We start from the raw sequence: 14,720 nt of genomic DNA on the forward strand, positions 1-14,720 counted from the left end.
TACATTTTTTGGCGTTTAGCTTAAGGCCATGGCTCTGGCACCAGTTATCCGTTTCTATGAGACCTCTCTGAAGGATATCTGTGTCTGATGGATTTTCAACTATGGCGCCCAGTTTGCAGTCATCTGCAAACTTTGTCAGCCACAATCCTCCTATGTTTGCCTTCACTTCTGAAAAGTAGATGCCGAACAAGAGGGGGCCCAGGACTGAGCCCTGTGGGACACTGCTTGTGACCGGCTTGGAGTCTGACATGGCACCAACAACTCTAACCCTGTGGGTTCTGTCATTGAGCCAGTTTGCAACCCATCTTGTGACATATGGGTTTACATTTAAGCTGGTGAGCTTTTCTATGATACCCGAGTGGGGTATTGTGTCGAAAGCTTTTGCAAGGTCAAGGTAGGCTGTGTGAACTGCCTTACCCTCATCAATGGCCTTGGTGACTGTTTCAAAAAAGTCGACCAAGTTCAAGAGGCATGATCTGCCCTTGACAAAGCCGAATTGGGTAGGATCCAATGTCTGTAGGTCCCCTATGTCTTTATTTATGAGTTCCATTATGATCCTCTCCATAGCTTTGCAGACCAGGCTTGTTAAGCTTATGGGGCGGTAATTACCAGGGTCCGTAGAAGCACCGCCTTTGTGGAGTGGGACCACAGTTGCCGTACGCCACTCTTTGGGTACGTATCCTGTGGTAAGGCTAAGATTAAACAGCAGCCTTATGTGTGGGTTAAGTTCCTCATTGAGTTCGTGTAGCACACAGCCGGGGACACCATCCGGTCCCATTGATGCTGTGTTTTTAGCTTTAGAGAGAGCAGCTCTCACCTGGGCATTTGAGATGATTGGGAGACTACACTCTGCTGGGATAGATATTTCTCCTTTAGGGGGGAGGGAGGGGAGAAATTTTCACTGAACCTGTCTGCCAGTATGTTTGCAATGTCTGTGGGTTCAGTGATTTTTGTATCATTTTGGACTAATTCTGAGCATATCTGGGAGTTTCCACCCAGATTTCTAACATAGCTAAAGAAGGCCTTATGATTGTCTTTTAAGTCCTTGGCGATTTTTCCTCTCAAAGTTGGCCTTGGATGATTTTATGAGTGATCGTAGTTTCATTTGTCATTAAAAAAATCCCACATAAAACTGGGTTCTCTCTATAGAATTAACCTTGCCTTACCATCTCCTCTACACATGCTACTGCCAGGACCCACCTATTATCTACACTACTATATGCCTCCCCCATATTCACAAACCTTAGAAAATCAGACCTAAACAAGCTAGAAATACGTTAACACAAAATTGTCAAATTTGCCACAAACCTGCCTCACAGAACCCATCACTGTGTTTCTTTCCAACAACTAAAATAGCTAGAGCTACCTAACCTCATATCTCTCAACAAACTTATACTAACCCATTCTGTCATATCAACCTGAGAAATGTCCAGCCCTCCAAACTCTAGTACAAACCAATACTAATAAAAGACCCGTAAGATCCTCTAACAAACTCCTGCTAAAAGTTTCTACATCCAGTAACAGCTTTGTGGGCTCCATTTATTCACATCACATCTCTAAAGCATGGAATTCCATCCCTCAGAACATTCTTAACATCAGTAACCCTAGTTTGTTCAAAAAATCTGTTTAAAACTCATTTAAATGACAAGTGTACTGGAACAGTAATCAGGATACACCACGAGAAGTCCAATGTTATCAGAAAAGTTCTTTTATTCCATAAAACTGCAGAAGATGAGCGCTTTCACGTGCTTGAACGCACGCTTCTTCAGATCTATTAACATCATTCTCTAGTGCCCTTTTATACAGTTAAAACCATTCCAGCACATCTACTAAAATATTTTGGTGCTTCAAAAACTGAAATGTAAAGAATGAATAAATGAATAAAAAACAATGTACGCTAGGTAATAAACCCTTAAATTGAGGTATAGTGACTAAATATATGTGAATGTGTTTATTAGGTTGAATGTAAATGATGAAACGCATTAACTTTTAGTCAATTTTAAAGTGAGTAATATTTTACTACAGATCAAGTAAGGTTGAATTGTGATATACCTTTAAACACTTGATTGATAAAGTATGTAATGAGGTTTTAATTGGGAACAATTAAAAATGGTTTTAACTGTATAAAAGGGCACTAGAGAATGATGTTAATAGATCTGAAGAAGCGTGCGTTCAAGCACGTGAAAGCGCTCATCTTCTGCAGTTTTATGGAATAAAAGAACTTTTCTGATAACATTGGACTTCTCGTGGTGTATCCTGATTACTGTTCCAGTATATTTGAATATTTTTGTGTCTTGCAGCAGGATACTTTGGGAGAACAAGCGGTAATTTTGTTGTTTGTTGTTTAAATGACAAGTGGCTAAGCTCCTGCTCATCCCCAGATTGAGCTTCTTATTTTTCTTCTACATTACGCCTACACCTTTTTATTCTGCTTTACTTCTACCCTTCCCAAGCTGCCTAGTCAACCCTAGGTCCTCTCATAATCTCTCCAAACACCCACCGCAGCTATAATATTCTCTATAGTTCTACTCATCTGTCTTCTCTCCCATTATGTATTTATTTTTTCTTGTTTACTTACCTCAAATTTCATCAGAATTCTCTGATAAACTGTACAATGTTCTTCAATTTCATCGCTCCTGTCCACAACTCTGTTAATACTTGTAACCACATTTTGAATGCATTCATACTTCTTGTATTTCTCAACATTGTTTTTAGAAATAATTGAGTATCTGCTTTCTGTAAATGAATTTTTGTATACCCCAGTATATCTGCATTATTTCTGTGTAAAATAAGTATTTGTCTTACTTTAATCCATCAACTATGACTGTACTCTTGATCCAGCAACTATTGTAATGATTGTACCCTGACTCAGATATTGTTAAACTTTTAAATGTCATACTCTTTTAAACATTAAACTTTTATAATGTGGAGCTTTTCTCCCCAGGCGTCCACTGAAAATGGGCTACTAGCCCAGCTGGACCTCCCAGATAAACAAATGTCAAATAATAAATAAATAAAATCTGTACATAGAGATGCTCATGTGTATCACTCTGACTAGTCTTGAAGTGAGTTTGTTGGTAAGAGATGGAATGTTTTCTTTAAATCCCATTGCCCCTTTACTTACATTACTTTTTTCCATATTTTTGCTGTGACTGAAGGATTTCCTGAAAAAGGGTCTTGGAATCTACGGGAAGCTCCTGCTGTACTCTGGGAATGGATGACTGAAAATTTTAACTCCTTGAACAGGCTTAGCTCTTTCATCAAAGTGTTTTAAGACTTCAGCTAATGAATTCGTACACAAAACGTCTTTGTTCCAAGTAACATTAAGTTTTCTGTCTCAAGGAGATATTGCAATCTCAGCCAAGCATAGTTGCTCAAACATGGCAGCTGCCCTGGAAGCTGTATTATACGAACATTTTGTGGTGTTGTTTGCTAACCTGAGAAACTAAATAAATAATGTTAAGTAGAGAAGGCTTTTGCAAATAAGAAGGCAAATCAGCAAAAGTCTTATTCATATCTGCAAACATTGCAAGTAAATATTTAGCCATGTGAGCCTGACAATTTATTGCCCAAAAGGCCAAGATAGAAGCTGTATACACTTTTCTCCATATTTGTCAAAAGCCTTTCCATTCTTGTCAGAAGGAACAGGGTGATTAGTAGTAGTAGTTAAATGCCGGGAATTGGCGTCTTTGGCCAAGGAAACAACAGCTAGCTCTGGAATGGGGTTACAAAAGAGAAACTTGTGAGTGTGAGGCCCCTTAAAACAGCTATCAGACTTTTTGGTAAAGGAGGATGATTATCTGGAAGGTGCCTGCAGAATTAAAAGCATCATTCAGCATTCCAATAATAGAAGGAATGACAAAAAATTTGGAGTATCTACATCAAGAAGGTCATACAGCCTCGTTTGAGTCTGATGTTTATTTTCCTTCCCATTGGATGAGGTCCTTCATCTCAAGGATTGTGTCAAAAAAGGATATCTTTTGCAAATCAGAATCAGGGAAAATATTCTCTTCAGTTTCTAATTCTAAAGTGTCAGGAGAGGGAGACCTAGGAAGCACAATACAGGTCCTCCTCTTCTAACTCTCACTGTCTGAAGGGGGAGACCTTTTCATTTTCAAATGGGAGACGGCTGTAAAATAAGACATAAGGACTGAAAGACTTTGAAAAGCTTCTTTGTAAAACTATACCACACTTCCTTAGCCTCCTTGGTAGAAAGAGTAGATACTGGAGAAACATGTTTGGCCTTTTGAGCTTTCTTTTTCAAGGTATCTAATGTGATAAACCTGGATACATTGGATGGCCATACTTTCATAACCAAACCTGGTACCTCTTCCCTTACCAGCATTTGAGGGGTTCTGTCTGGCCCTTCCAAAAATACAAAGCGAGGTTCTCCCTTCTCGGTCATAGCCGTGCATCTGATCTTTGAGGATGTTCCAGGCTCCTGACCCTTTACAGGATCACTTGAAGCAACATCAGAGGGGTTGGGAACATCCAATGGAGAGTCTGAGTACTCCAATAAGGCTAGAGTGGAGCTGTCTACTGGAGAACAGCCTTGAAAGCCTCTTTACCAGATTTTCTCTTCTTAGAAACTGGAAGGTGACCATCAAAGGAAGTTGAGGTGGTATCCGTCACCTCATCTGAGCCTGCTGCTTTCCCTGACTTCAGTTTATTAGTGCTTTTATTACTTCTTCTGGGGTGGGTTCTTTTTCCTCTTTCAACGTAGGCAGTACTGTGTCTGTGGTGTTTTCTTCATTCAGAAGCTGCTAGAAGTACTCCCTCCATCTGCTTCTGATGTCCTGTGGAATGGTGAGCAGGTTTTAGCTGGCATCCCTTATGAGTGATGTCAGATGACTCTCCTTTGTTTGTCTCTGAAACCTGATAGAGTTTCTTTGTGCCATTTGCTGATTCACTTTCCAGAAGCTGGTAGAGTGCCTCTGATACCTTGTTCTTTGCTATTTTCTATTCTGACTGCTCTTTTAGCCTCTGTTAGCCAGCCAGTATTTCTTCTTAGCCTGGCCTGTCTTTTCTATCGCCCATTTATTCCTTCCAATAACTTTCTGGACATCTGCATTCCACCACCAGCTTTCCTAATGTTTTTTTATTTTCATACTTGTCTCAGCCACATATCTGTTCTATAGTCTCTTCACTCATGCTGTTTAGCCACTATTTTTTCAAATCCACCTATTTCCTCCTCTTCTTGAGGTGCTAGAGCACTGAGTATTTTCATAAACTCTTAAACTTTCACTGCAGTCAACTTCCAGGTCTTCTGGTAATCTCTTTTGACCTTACAGCCTACTCTGACCACTGCTGATTGTGGTCACCAGTGGTTTATACTGTGGATCAACTGTTTCAATGGTGATGACTTTGCAATTGATTCTACTCCAATGCCTTTTCTTTACTAGAAGGAAGTTTACCCAAGTTGCATAGTGGCCACTCTTGTATGTGAGCTTATGAATGTCTCTCTTGCTAAACCATGTGTTGGCCACCATCGAGCCATTTGCTAGACTAAAGTCTAGAATGGCCTCTCCTCCTGTATTCTTGATGCCCCACCCATGTGGACCCAGACAGTCCTCATATCCTTCTCTCAAAGTCCCAATATGAGTATTCAGGTCCCCCAATGTCAACACCAACTCATGTTGTCTTTCTTTATATAGTAGGTCCAGCAACTGCTGCCTGAATGCATGATCTTCCTTGCCATCACATCCACGTCATAGGTTATAGGCTGAGATTATGAATACTGCCCTGTCTTTACAATGGAGTCGGATTGCTAGTAGTCTGTCATTAATTCTGATGACATCCCTCACAGTTTTTGAAAGACGATCCCTCATCACAATTCCCAAACCATTTCTAGTTTGTCCTCCTCCTGAACAGTAGACTCTGAATCACAAATCAAGTGTCTTTGCTACACTGCCCTTTGACCTTGTCTCCTGGTGACAGAGAACAAGTCTGCTCCTTACAAACATGTCATTCACTTCCAAGTGGTGTCCTGCCAATCTATATACTGGTTAATAATCCTTAATACATATTTGGTTTTATGTCAGACTGTCACTCAACACAACTATCTCAAGTAACCCAGGCTGGGCAACTGGACACTGCCCAGCCAGTAACTTACTGACCCAGGGCTGCTGGGCTTTATGGTGGGCACACATTGGCCAAATAGTGCTCCCACTGAACAACAGAAAGAGAGAAGGTAAGCTACATGCTAAATCTAACTATCTAATTCTACAAAAAAACACTATAAATGTAAGAATCCTAAAATTTTAAGCTAAGTGAAAAAAGACAAAAACTTAGCCACGGCCAAGAGCAGCACAGCCAACCTCGAAAAGCAGCAAACAAGATCTGGAGAGTTGCACCACTGCATCATGGGATACCTACCTGCCATGAGCCAAGTTTGAGACTTCCAGCTGTGTATTCGGCCGAGTCGGAGCCGAGGATTGGCTCCAAACCCATCCAAGTAAGAATAAAGGCAAGACAGGACAACATAACATTAATCCTTAATACATGTTTGGTTTTATGTCCGACTGTCACTCAACACAGCTATCTCAAGTAACCCAGGCTGGGCAACTGGACACTGCCCGGCCAGTAGCTTACTGACCCAGGGCTGCTGGGCTTTATGGTGGGCAAACACTGGCCAAAGAGTGCTCCCACTGTTTATATGGGTCACTGGCATAAGTTGGAGTAGACCGGGTCCTCAACTCAGTTAATACTGGTAAATACCCACGCCCATTTTGGTGCCATTAGTCATTGTAACCAAATCACCTAAAGACAATTTTTACACCATCAAGTGACTAGTGCTGACACACTGTCAGTCTGTGATCCATGTTCTCCTTCCTAAAGGATATTTTGAACCACAGTTGATGCCTAAAGTGGTTGGCCTACACAACTCTTCTACCATTAGATACCATAAATAGCCTATGCTGCTGCCCACAATTTTATTTACTTTTGGGTGGTTTCTGTTGGCATACCTCTCAAGTCTGAAGTGGTGAGACACAGCATTTTTGGGAGGTAGAAAGAACCCCACTGAGACATGAGGAGAACAAGAAAACTCCACACAGGCAATGGATGGAGGTCAGGATCGAAATTTGTATCTTGTCTTTGAGAGGTAAAGATCTTGACCATTATGTCTCTATGGATGTCATAGGGAAACAAAATCCAGTCTTGGGAGGCTCAAACTGTACATTTGTTGGACAACTTCATGGTGCAGATTACTGTAAGAAAAGATTAATAGATGATTTAGGACCACCCACTTATCTACAATGTGCCATATCGCAAGTGCATCAAAAAGTATTTTTTTTTTTTTTTTACTGCTGTTAAAACCTCCTGAGGTTGGAAAATGATTCGCTGCATGAAGAGACCCTTGATAAAATCAGTTAACAGTAGGTAATACATTAACTTCTTTAATCAATATAATTATCTAAGCCGCGGTGGTGCAGCGGTAGCGTTGTCGCCTCACAGCAAGAGGTTCTCTTGTTAGAGTCTCAGCTGGAGTGCCTTCTGTGTGGAGTCTGCACGTCCTCCCTGCGGTCGAGTGGCGTTCTAAAGACATGTGTGAATGGGCGTGCCTTCGTTGAAGATTGGGTGTCGGGCTGGCACCTCGGCACCATAAAAATCTACTGCCAATCATTAGTGGACTGGAGTTCCGCTGTGGCGACCCCTAACTGGGAAAAAGCTGAAAGAAGAACAAATCTAGCTAAAAGACAAAATGTTCAATATCAACTGACATCATACAAAAGTTATGGTTTAAAAACAGAGGTAGTCATACTTTGTGTTTAAGGCAATATGACTTTCTGTGTACATCTAATGATTATGTAAAAATGACAGTGAAACAGAATTATACTTTAACTGTGCAGTCATTTTTTTCTCTGTTATGTTTCACAGTAAACTGATTATCTTCTGCTTTCTGTTTTCACAACTTTACTGGATTATTGATGGCTTATGTCTGTCAGTGTATGTTCTTCAGCTTCTACCTCCTGGGTTCTAGTCATCTGCTCTCATTTAGCATTTCAGAGGAAAAAAACCACCATCTCCCCATATTTTCATGCATTTCTGTACTGGGTTTTAAGCATTCATTAACCTTCGTATCACTTAATGGCTCAGCTCCATAATAAGCCAAAGAACAAAAAGCTGTGATAATACCATAAGGACAGGTAGTGGGATTTTTTTAAAGTTTGTCATCTATTGTCTAGACATTAACACTCGGTGGTGTACTTGTTACATCAACATCATGTTGCTTGAAAGACATGATACTGTGGAAACACCTTAATATTCTGCACCAGATAGAATGTCATCTGTCACTAAGAATACATAAATATTTGATGCTACACAGGTCCCTTCTACAGATAACGAGGGACATATGGCTTCATGAATACTTTTCTATGTATTCTGCTTTGTACAAGACACTTGGGTCTGATAATATCGCATAAAATTACACCTCCTGTTTTCTAAGAATCAGCATGGCTAATATTCAACTTTCTGATGCTCTACAAAGCCCTTTGCAAACAACAAAGAGGAAATGCTCCCCCCCCCTCTTTGGACCTTACTTGATGGCTCCACTACTGGCACCCAACTGGCCTATTCATTCTGGGGGTAGAGAAGCTAGGTATTCCCGGGCTAGATGACAGCTTTATGATCCATTAATTTCTGCATGGGAATCCTGATCAGCCCTCCATTCTATGTTAAGACAGCAGGCCAGCTCGCTGGTCTTGGGGGTCAGTCTACCCTATCCTCTGGGAGCACCTTCTTCCTCCCTGAAAGCTCCTCCAAGCTCTGCCATTGCTGTCTCCCAAAGATAAATGTGCCTCCACAAGCTGAGTCTCTTCAGCTACGAGTATGAATACCTCATGACAGCATGGACTTGGCAGATTGAATCTCCACTAGATACTTAGTGCTCCCATAAATTGTCACATTTATGGTGAGCCAGAACTGCCTCTCTTCCTCCTAGCATGGGTGAGTCATTCACTCCCATCATCATTAGCCAGCTCCCACAGGCTCCTGAGTCGCTAGTCAAACTTGGGTTACTTGCACAATAACAAAGAGGAAATGTTTTTAATAATAAAACATTCTCTCTGTTTGAATCCACATGCTTTTTATGGCACACCAACAACCGTGTGCCCCATATGTTTTACTTATTTAGGTATTTGTATTTGATTTCCTTCCAGACATCCTACACAAGCTACCATGCTCTCATTTAATTTTAGGACGTGGCCACATTTTCTGCAAGAATTAACCCATTCTCTACTTCCCCCTTTAAACACAGGGATAGTCATAATGCTGCTGCAAAAGTGGATCCTGCCTGGCAAGCAGATTTTCAGTATCCTCCTGAAATATAGCTACTAATGCAACATTCACAATCTACTGCAGAACTCAATTGGTTTGCACGGTAGTAAGGCTTGCAGCATACCTCTTAACCTCTTCATGCCAAAAATCTGGACATAGCTTGACAAAATGGGGGGGACATATTTTAAATATTGCTCTTATAAACTAAAAGAAAGTTGCCACAGAGTAACAGGGCATGTTTTAACATTCTGAAGGATTTGAAGTCTGAAACTCAAATGTACGTCATTATTTAGTGACTTCAATCCTGAGATCATCCCAGTGATTTGCCAGGAAGAAAGAGGAACATGCCAAAAATATGATCCAAAACTCTGGACATTATGTGAAAATCTGTACAGTTGAGAGGTATGGCTTGCAGTCAACTGGTATGCTCTCTATACTACTTCCAAGCATCAATGTAACTTTTGTTAAAACAAAATCAGCATACAATGTCTTTTGTTTGAAACGGACTAAATTTAGACATACCATCTGTAGGACATTCAGATGCATCTCCATCTGGAATACTCTGAAGGTACTTCCTGTAAAATGCATGAAGAAAGTTTAAAATAGAGAAGCAAAAACAAAACATCAGTATTTAACTTCAGCTCAAATTCTAGTTAATTTGTTTCCCCGGCTTGACCCTTCTGTCTTTAGACTGTTTGAAGTACTCATTTTCTTTGTCTCCTGTAAGTCACCAAAGATGTCCTTATATACCCATCAGCCAAAGACAATATTCAGAGTCACTACAACCACCAATGTGGGATTTACAGTGGTAATAGTGTGGGTCACTTAAGGAACAGTGTGCTGAAACAATACTGCAGTCTCTTGGCTTCTGTTCAGCAGCAGGAACTAGACGTACAGTGATGTATGTTTACCTGTCTTGCTCCTTAGCTGTTGTTGGTGCTAATGGGTACTGCACCTCTCTCTGCTGTCACCAATGTAGTGGTTATAATTCCTGGAATTTACTCAAAGGAACACTACTCAGTGTCTTACTCATTCTTCTGCTCTTCCAAATCTAGGTAATCAAAGTCACAGACAAGTACCCTGTCTCTGCATTAGTGGGCTAACATTTCTTTAATCTGATGGACATGTACAAATCTGTAACACTAGAACATTATGGATGAAGGCAGATATGTAACATCTACTTTGATCCATTTTTCGTGTGTGAGGCAGGTAGGCAACAGCACTTAAAGCAAAAAATTATGATTAACAGCAGATCTTTAATAGAGCAATCAGGTAATGCAATCCTTTACAGGACTTCGTAACATGGTCATCCTCAGTGTCTATCATCATGCTATTAAGTAATCCTAATCTAAGGCAGAACTGTACTCTAAGGAGCACTGAAAGGCAGTTAAATATGGGAAAATCTGTGAAGAGGTACTATTATAGTGTGCCGCATATCCCTGAACATGAAAAAACAGGTGAGAAGACTGCTAGTGAAATTAGCACACTTCAAGGACATAAAAAGCCTCTGAGGTCTGTCTGAAGCAGAGACTCAACCAACAAAGAGAATAAAGGCAAAGGAGCAGCACAGTGAGAGTGTAGAACCAAGGCAAGGTTCTTCAGTCCTCAGTACTTATCAGTCATCAAATAACACACTCGCCAGCATTGGCAACATCCCTCTGCAAAAGCCGATTACAGTGTTGCATGAAGTTAGTGCTTAAATTACTTAAGAATAAGTATTAAAAAACAAGGCTGGCACAGTAGTAAAAAAAAAAAAAAAAGTAAAATGTATGTCATGAACAGAAGCACAGTAAGAGGAATGTCAAAGGGTACTCAGAACAAGACAGAAGGATCGGCCAAAAAAAAAAATCAATGGATTATCAGCATAAAAATACAGTAGATGGAAGAATACATTAGAAATTAGAAAGAAAAAACAAGAAAAAAGTTCAAAACACAGGGTACTGAGCACAATGAAATGAAAGGCAGGAGTAATGGAAAACAATGACTACAACAATGGAAGAAGGGAAAAGTAGTCTAGACATGGATAAATGGAAACATTGATGGGATGGAAGGGAAGCATGGATTGAAGAAAAGGGAAAATGTGGGCTAATTATAAATTATGTGAGGCAACAGTATCACTCGGGTACCTTTAGAAAACTAGTAATGTACACTGTGTGCTAGAGGTTATGTTGAGTTGGGAGCAAAGTTTCAGAACCTTACTTCAAATATGGCAGGAGATGACAATATCTAGTTTGATCACTGTATATCAATATCTTCTTGCAGCTACCCAACCCTAATTCCTTTTCTTTCTCTTCTTATATATCCCATGCCATCTTTAGCGAGTATGCCTTGACTGACATCATTCTTGTATGCATGAACCACCCTCTCTATAAAAAGTCCTTTGGTCAAAAATGTATCTATTTCCCTCGGTTTATAATTTGTGCTGCATCATTCTTAAACTGTTTTCTCTTGCAGTCTCTTGTTATAAGCTTAAGTACCCAGATCATTTCACTTGTATCTTTCTCTCCTATACTCCAGTGAGTACAATTTGAGGTCATAAAGTCTTCTTACGTAACATTTCCCCCACCCTCCAACTTATCAGTCTTGATCCTTCCTCTGAACTGTCTAATAATTTTATATCCTTATCCATACGAAATCTCAAAAAACATACATTTTTACTCCACGTGCAATATCACCAGGGAACTATAAGGGGATATAATAATCTCAATATCATTGGAATTCACTTTCCTGCGAAAGTAACTCAGCATTTTATTGCCCTGGCTACTTCCCTTGCACTTTCTACCTTTCAATCCATTGACACTTGTTAGCAACCTAGATTCTTTTCCTGATGAGATATGTCCAGAAGTGCATCCTCTAATTTATATTCTTAGCCACTAGTTCCTGAACCCAAAGTACAAAACTAAATTTGTTTGCATTAATCTTCAGCTATACCCTTTTTGCCTAGTAGATCTCTTTGTAGTCCATGACAGACATTCTCCTCTATCTACCAAACAATACCTTATTCTGGCATCATGCAACAAAGACAGTGTCCCTGTTTACAATACCCTTAGTCAAAACTAAGCAAACTAATTAAAAAGTACTACTTTCAATGGCCTATGCTGCATGCCACTGATCACCCCTCTACCTTCAGTACTACTCTCACCATGCCTTTCTATATCCTCTCTTTGAGCCAGTATCCTACACACTTATTACTGAGCGTAATTGGAGGATCATTAACAGTCACAAGGAAGTTGGTCAAGCATTGGGTGACAATCCACAGTTAGTAAATACTAAAAAGTGTAGTATAAAGCAGTTGTTAGAAACAACGGACACCAAAGTTCCTTCAGTTAAGTCACAGAAGAGTAAGGGAACATAGAAATGCAATGGTTGTTCTAGTTGCTGGTACATATATGAGGGTTCTTTTGTTATGTTACTCCATCTCCAATACACTATTAATTTTAAATTTAGATATTGTTGTGAAACTGTTGGGGTCATCTATTTAGCCCTATGTTCAGGGTGCGACTGTTTCTAAGTTGGTATGACAACAAGAAAGTTAAGGGACAGAATAGAGGAACATGTAAGGGCTATTAAGCGTAAAGATGACAACGCTTTATACAAACATTCCAAAGTTTGTATTAACTTAAAAAAGTTCTGTTTCACTATTCGTGAGCAAGTATGTGTAGATAAAAGAGTGGGTGATTATAAAAATCAGGTTGAAACATGAGAGGTGTATTGGCAGATAAAAGTTGGGGCAGGCAGTGTACCTGGTTTAAATGAACACATTAACATCAAGTGTTATTTGATTAACAGGGATTTAAAGAGTTAAAAATCCCTCTTTTTTTTAAATTGATGTTCTTAAAAGATTAAATTATTAGTTAACTGATTGTTTTTTAACTTGCATTTACCTGTTGTGATTAACTGGTATCATTATTCTGATGAAGTTTTTACGAAAGCGGAGATTAAATATTTTGTACGCTAAAGTTGTGTTGGTTCCTTTGTGGCTCCTGTGAACTTTTGGTGTTTGTGTTTTTGTGGTTTCACTCGGCTCTGTGGTGAATTTGTATCTTTTTACACTTATTTAACACCCCTACCTCTGGAGCGTGTGCAGCAGCCTACTGTTAGGGTTACCACCTGTCCCACTTTGTGAGGGACAGTCCCTCTTTGAGCAGTTGTGTCCTGACAAAAAATTTAAAAAATGGCAAATGTCCTGAGATTTTAGGACAAAATTATTTCCTATATTTTATGTAATAGTTGCATAAAACCGTTATTCTGTATCTAAAATACCCAAATGTTATAAGAAACAGAATAAGCAACTAAAATGCTACAAAATAAGCTTTTATTTAGGAAAAAAAGTTAAGTTCTATCCTTTGTACTGACCGTGGGTATGTGTTGGCCTGTAAAAATCTGATGTTTGTACCAAAAATGTCCCACTTTGGCCATTTGGAAAGGTGGCAACCCTACCTACTTGTGTGGTAATGAATCAAGGGACATGCTGAAATTAACACCAACAGGATCAGGCAAGCAGCTCCAATCCAGTTCACATGCAAAATGATCACAGACTAAATCAGACTGGAAGAACATTATTTGTTAGGCTATGATATCATATTGATTAGAACTCAAAAATCTACTTCCACTAGGTATGAATTAACTTCTCCCTCAGAATTTTCTCAGTCACCTTAAAGTCCAACTACAGCATGAACTTTCTTAGGTAATTCTTGCTGTCGCTGTTTAAAATGACATTCCTAAGGCTCTCACCCAGTTATCGGAGATTTCTTTTTCTTTTAATAATTTTTCTATCTCCCTGTTATCATCAAGCTTCCATCTTCTACTGACCCATTTCTTCCAAGATTCACAGTATCCATAGAGGAAGATGAGTCAGGAACTGTGACAATTACCTTGAAAGGGGGTACAAGATGTTTGTGATACCCCTAAAACAGACCTTTATCTTCGCCGAAAGGCATGGTGCAAAGTCCTCTATGCTGACCTAGAATGGGTACATGCTTTATCACACCTATAAACTTTAGGTTAAATGTTGGTAAGTTGTGGGTGGTCTGGGGTCAGTGCACCTTGGAGAATGAGTGAGAATGGCACTGCACTGCCCATCAGAGTCTGCTCTTTCTCAAAGATGCAGTGCTATTCGAGTAAGAATACTGAAATAATGTGGTGCATCAGATGCAGGGGGTTTTGCCCCTTTGCAAAAGTAATTTATTTTTTGCTGTCATACTTGTTCATAAAATAAGCTCAAGTGCATGCATTAGGAGAACCATCTGGCATTTTTATGACATTTTTGCATCTGGTAGCATGCATACTATACTTGTTATGCCATGGCATCAAGTCCCACATTAAAAAATATGTGCCTTGCCTAAGAGTCTCCAAGTTCTTTCCCAACAACTGAGTAAGCATACTTATATAAATCAAGAAAATAACATTTCACAAACTATTTATAAGCATGCACTTTGTTTTTA

General features: G+C 39.6%; 1 protein-coding gene across 5 annotated transcripts in view; it reads right to left on the reverse strand.

Moving 5' to 3' along the window:
* The window catches only part of LOC122787298 (semaphorin-4D-like), a 2,116,148-nt gene that overhangs the window by 147,038 nt on the left and 1,954,390 nt on the right, over positions 1-14,720 (reverse strand). For 4 of the 5 annotated variants that reach the window (XM_044053927.1, XM_044053928.1, XM_044053925.1 and 1 more), the window contains one exon: positions 9,799-9,851. The exons of the other annotated variant lie outside the window; for it this stretch is intronic. In XM_044053927.1, the coding sequence (XP_043909862.1) occupies positions 9,799-9,851 (53 nt within the window). The remainder of the gene's footprint in view (positions 1-9,798; positions 9,852-14,720) is intronic. 5 annotated transcript variants of the gene reach the window in all.

This window comes from Protopterus annectens, chromosome 13.part0 (genome assembly GCF_019279795.1).
Source record: "Protopterus annectens isolate FY-2018-M chromosome 13.part0, PAN1.0, whole genome shotgun sequence".
In the NCBI taxonomy this organism is placed as follows: domain Eukaryota; kingdom Metazoa; phylum Chordata; order Ceratodontiformes; family Protopteridae; genus Protopterus; species Protopterus annectens.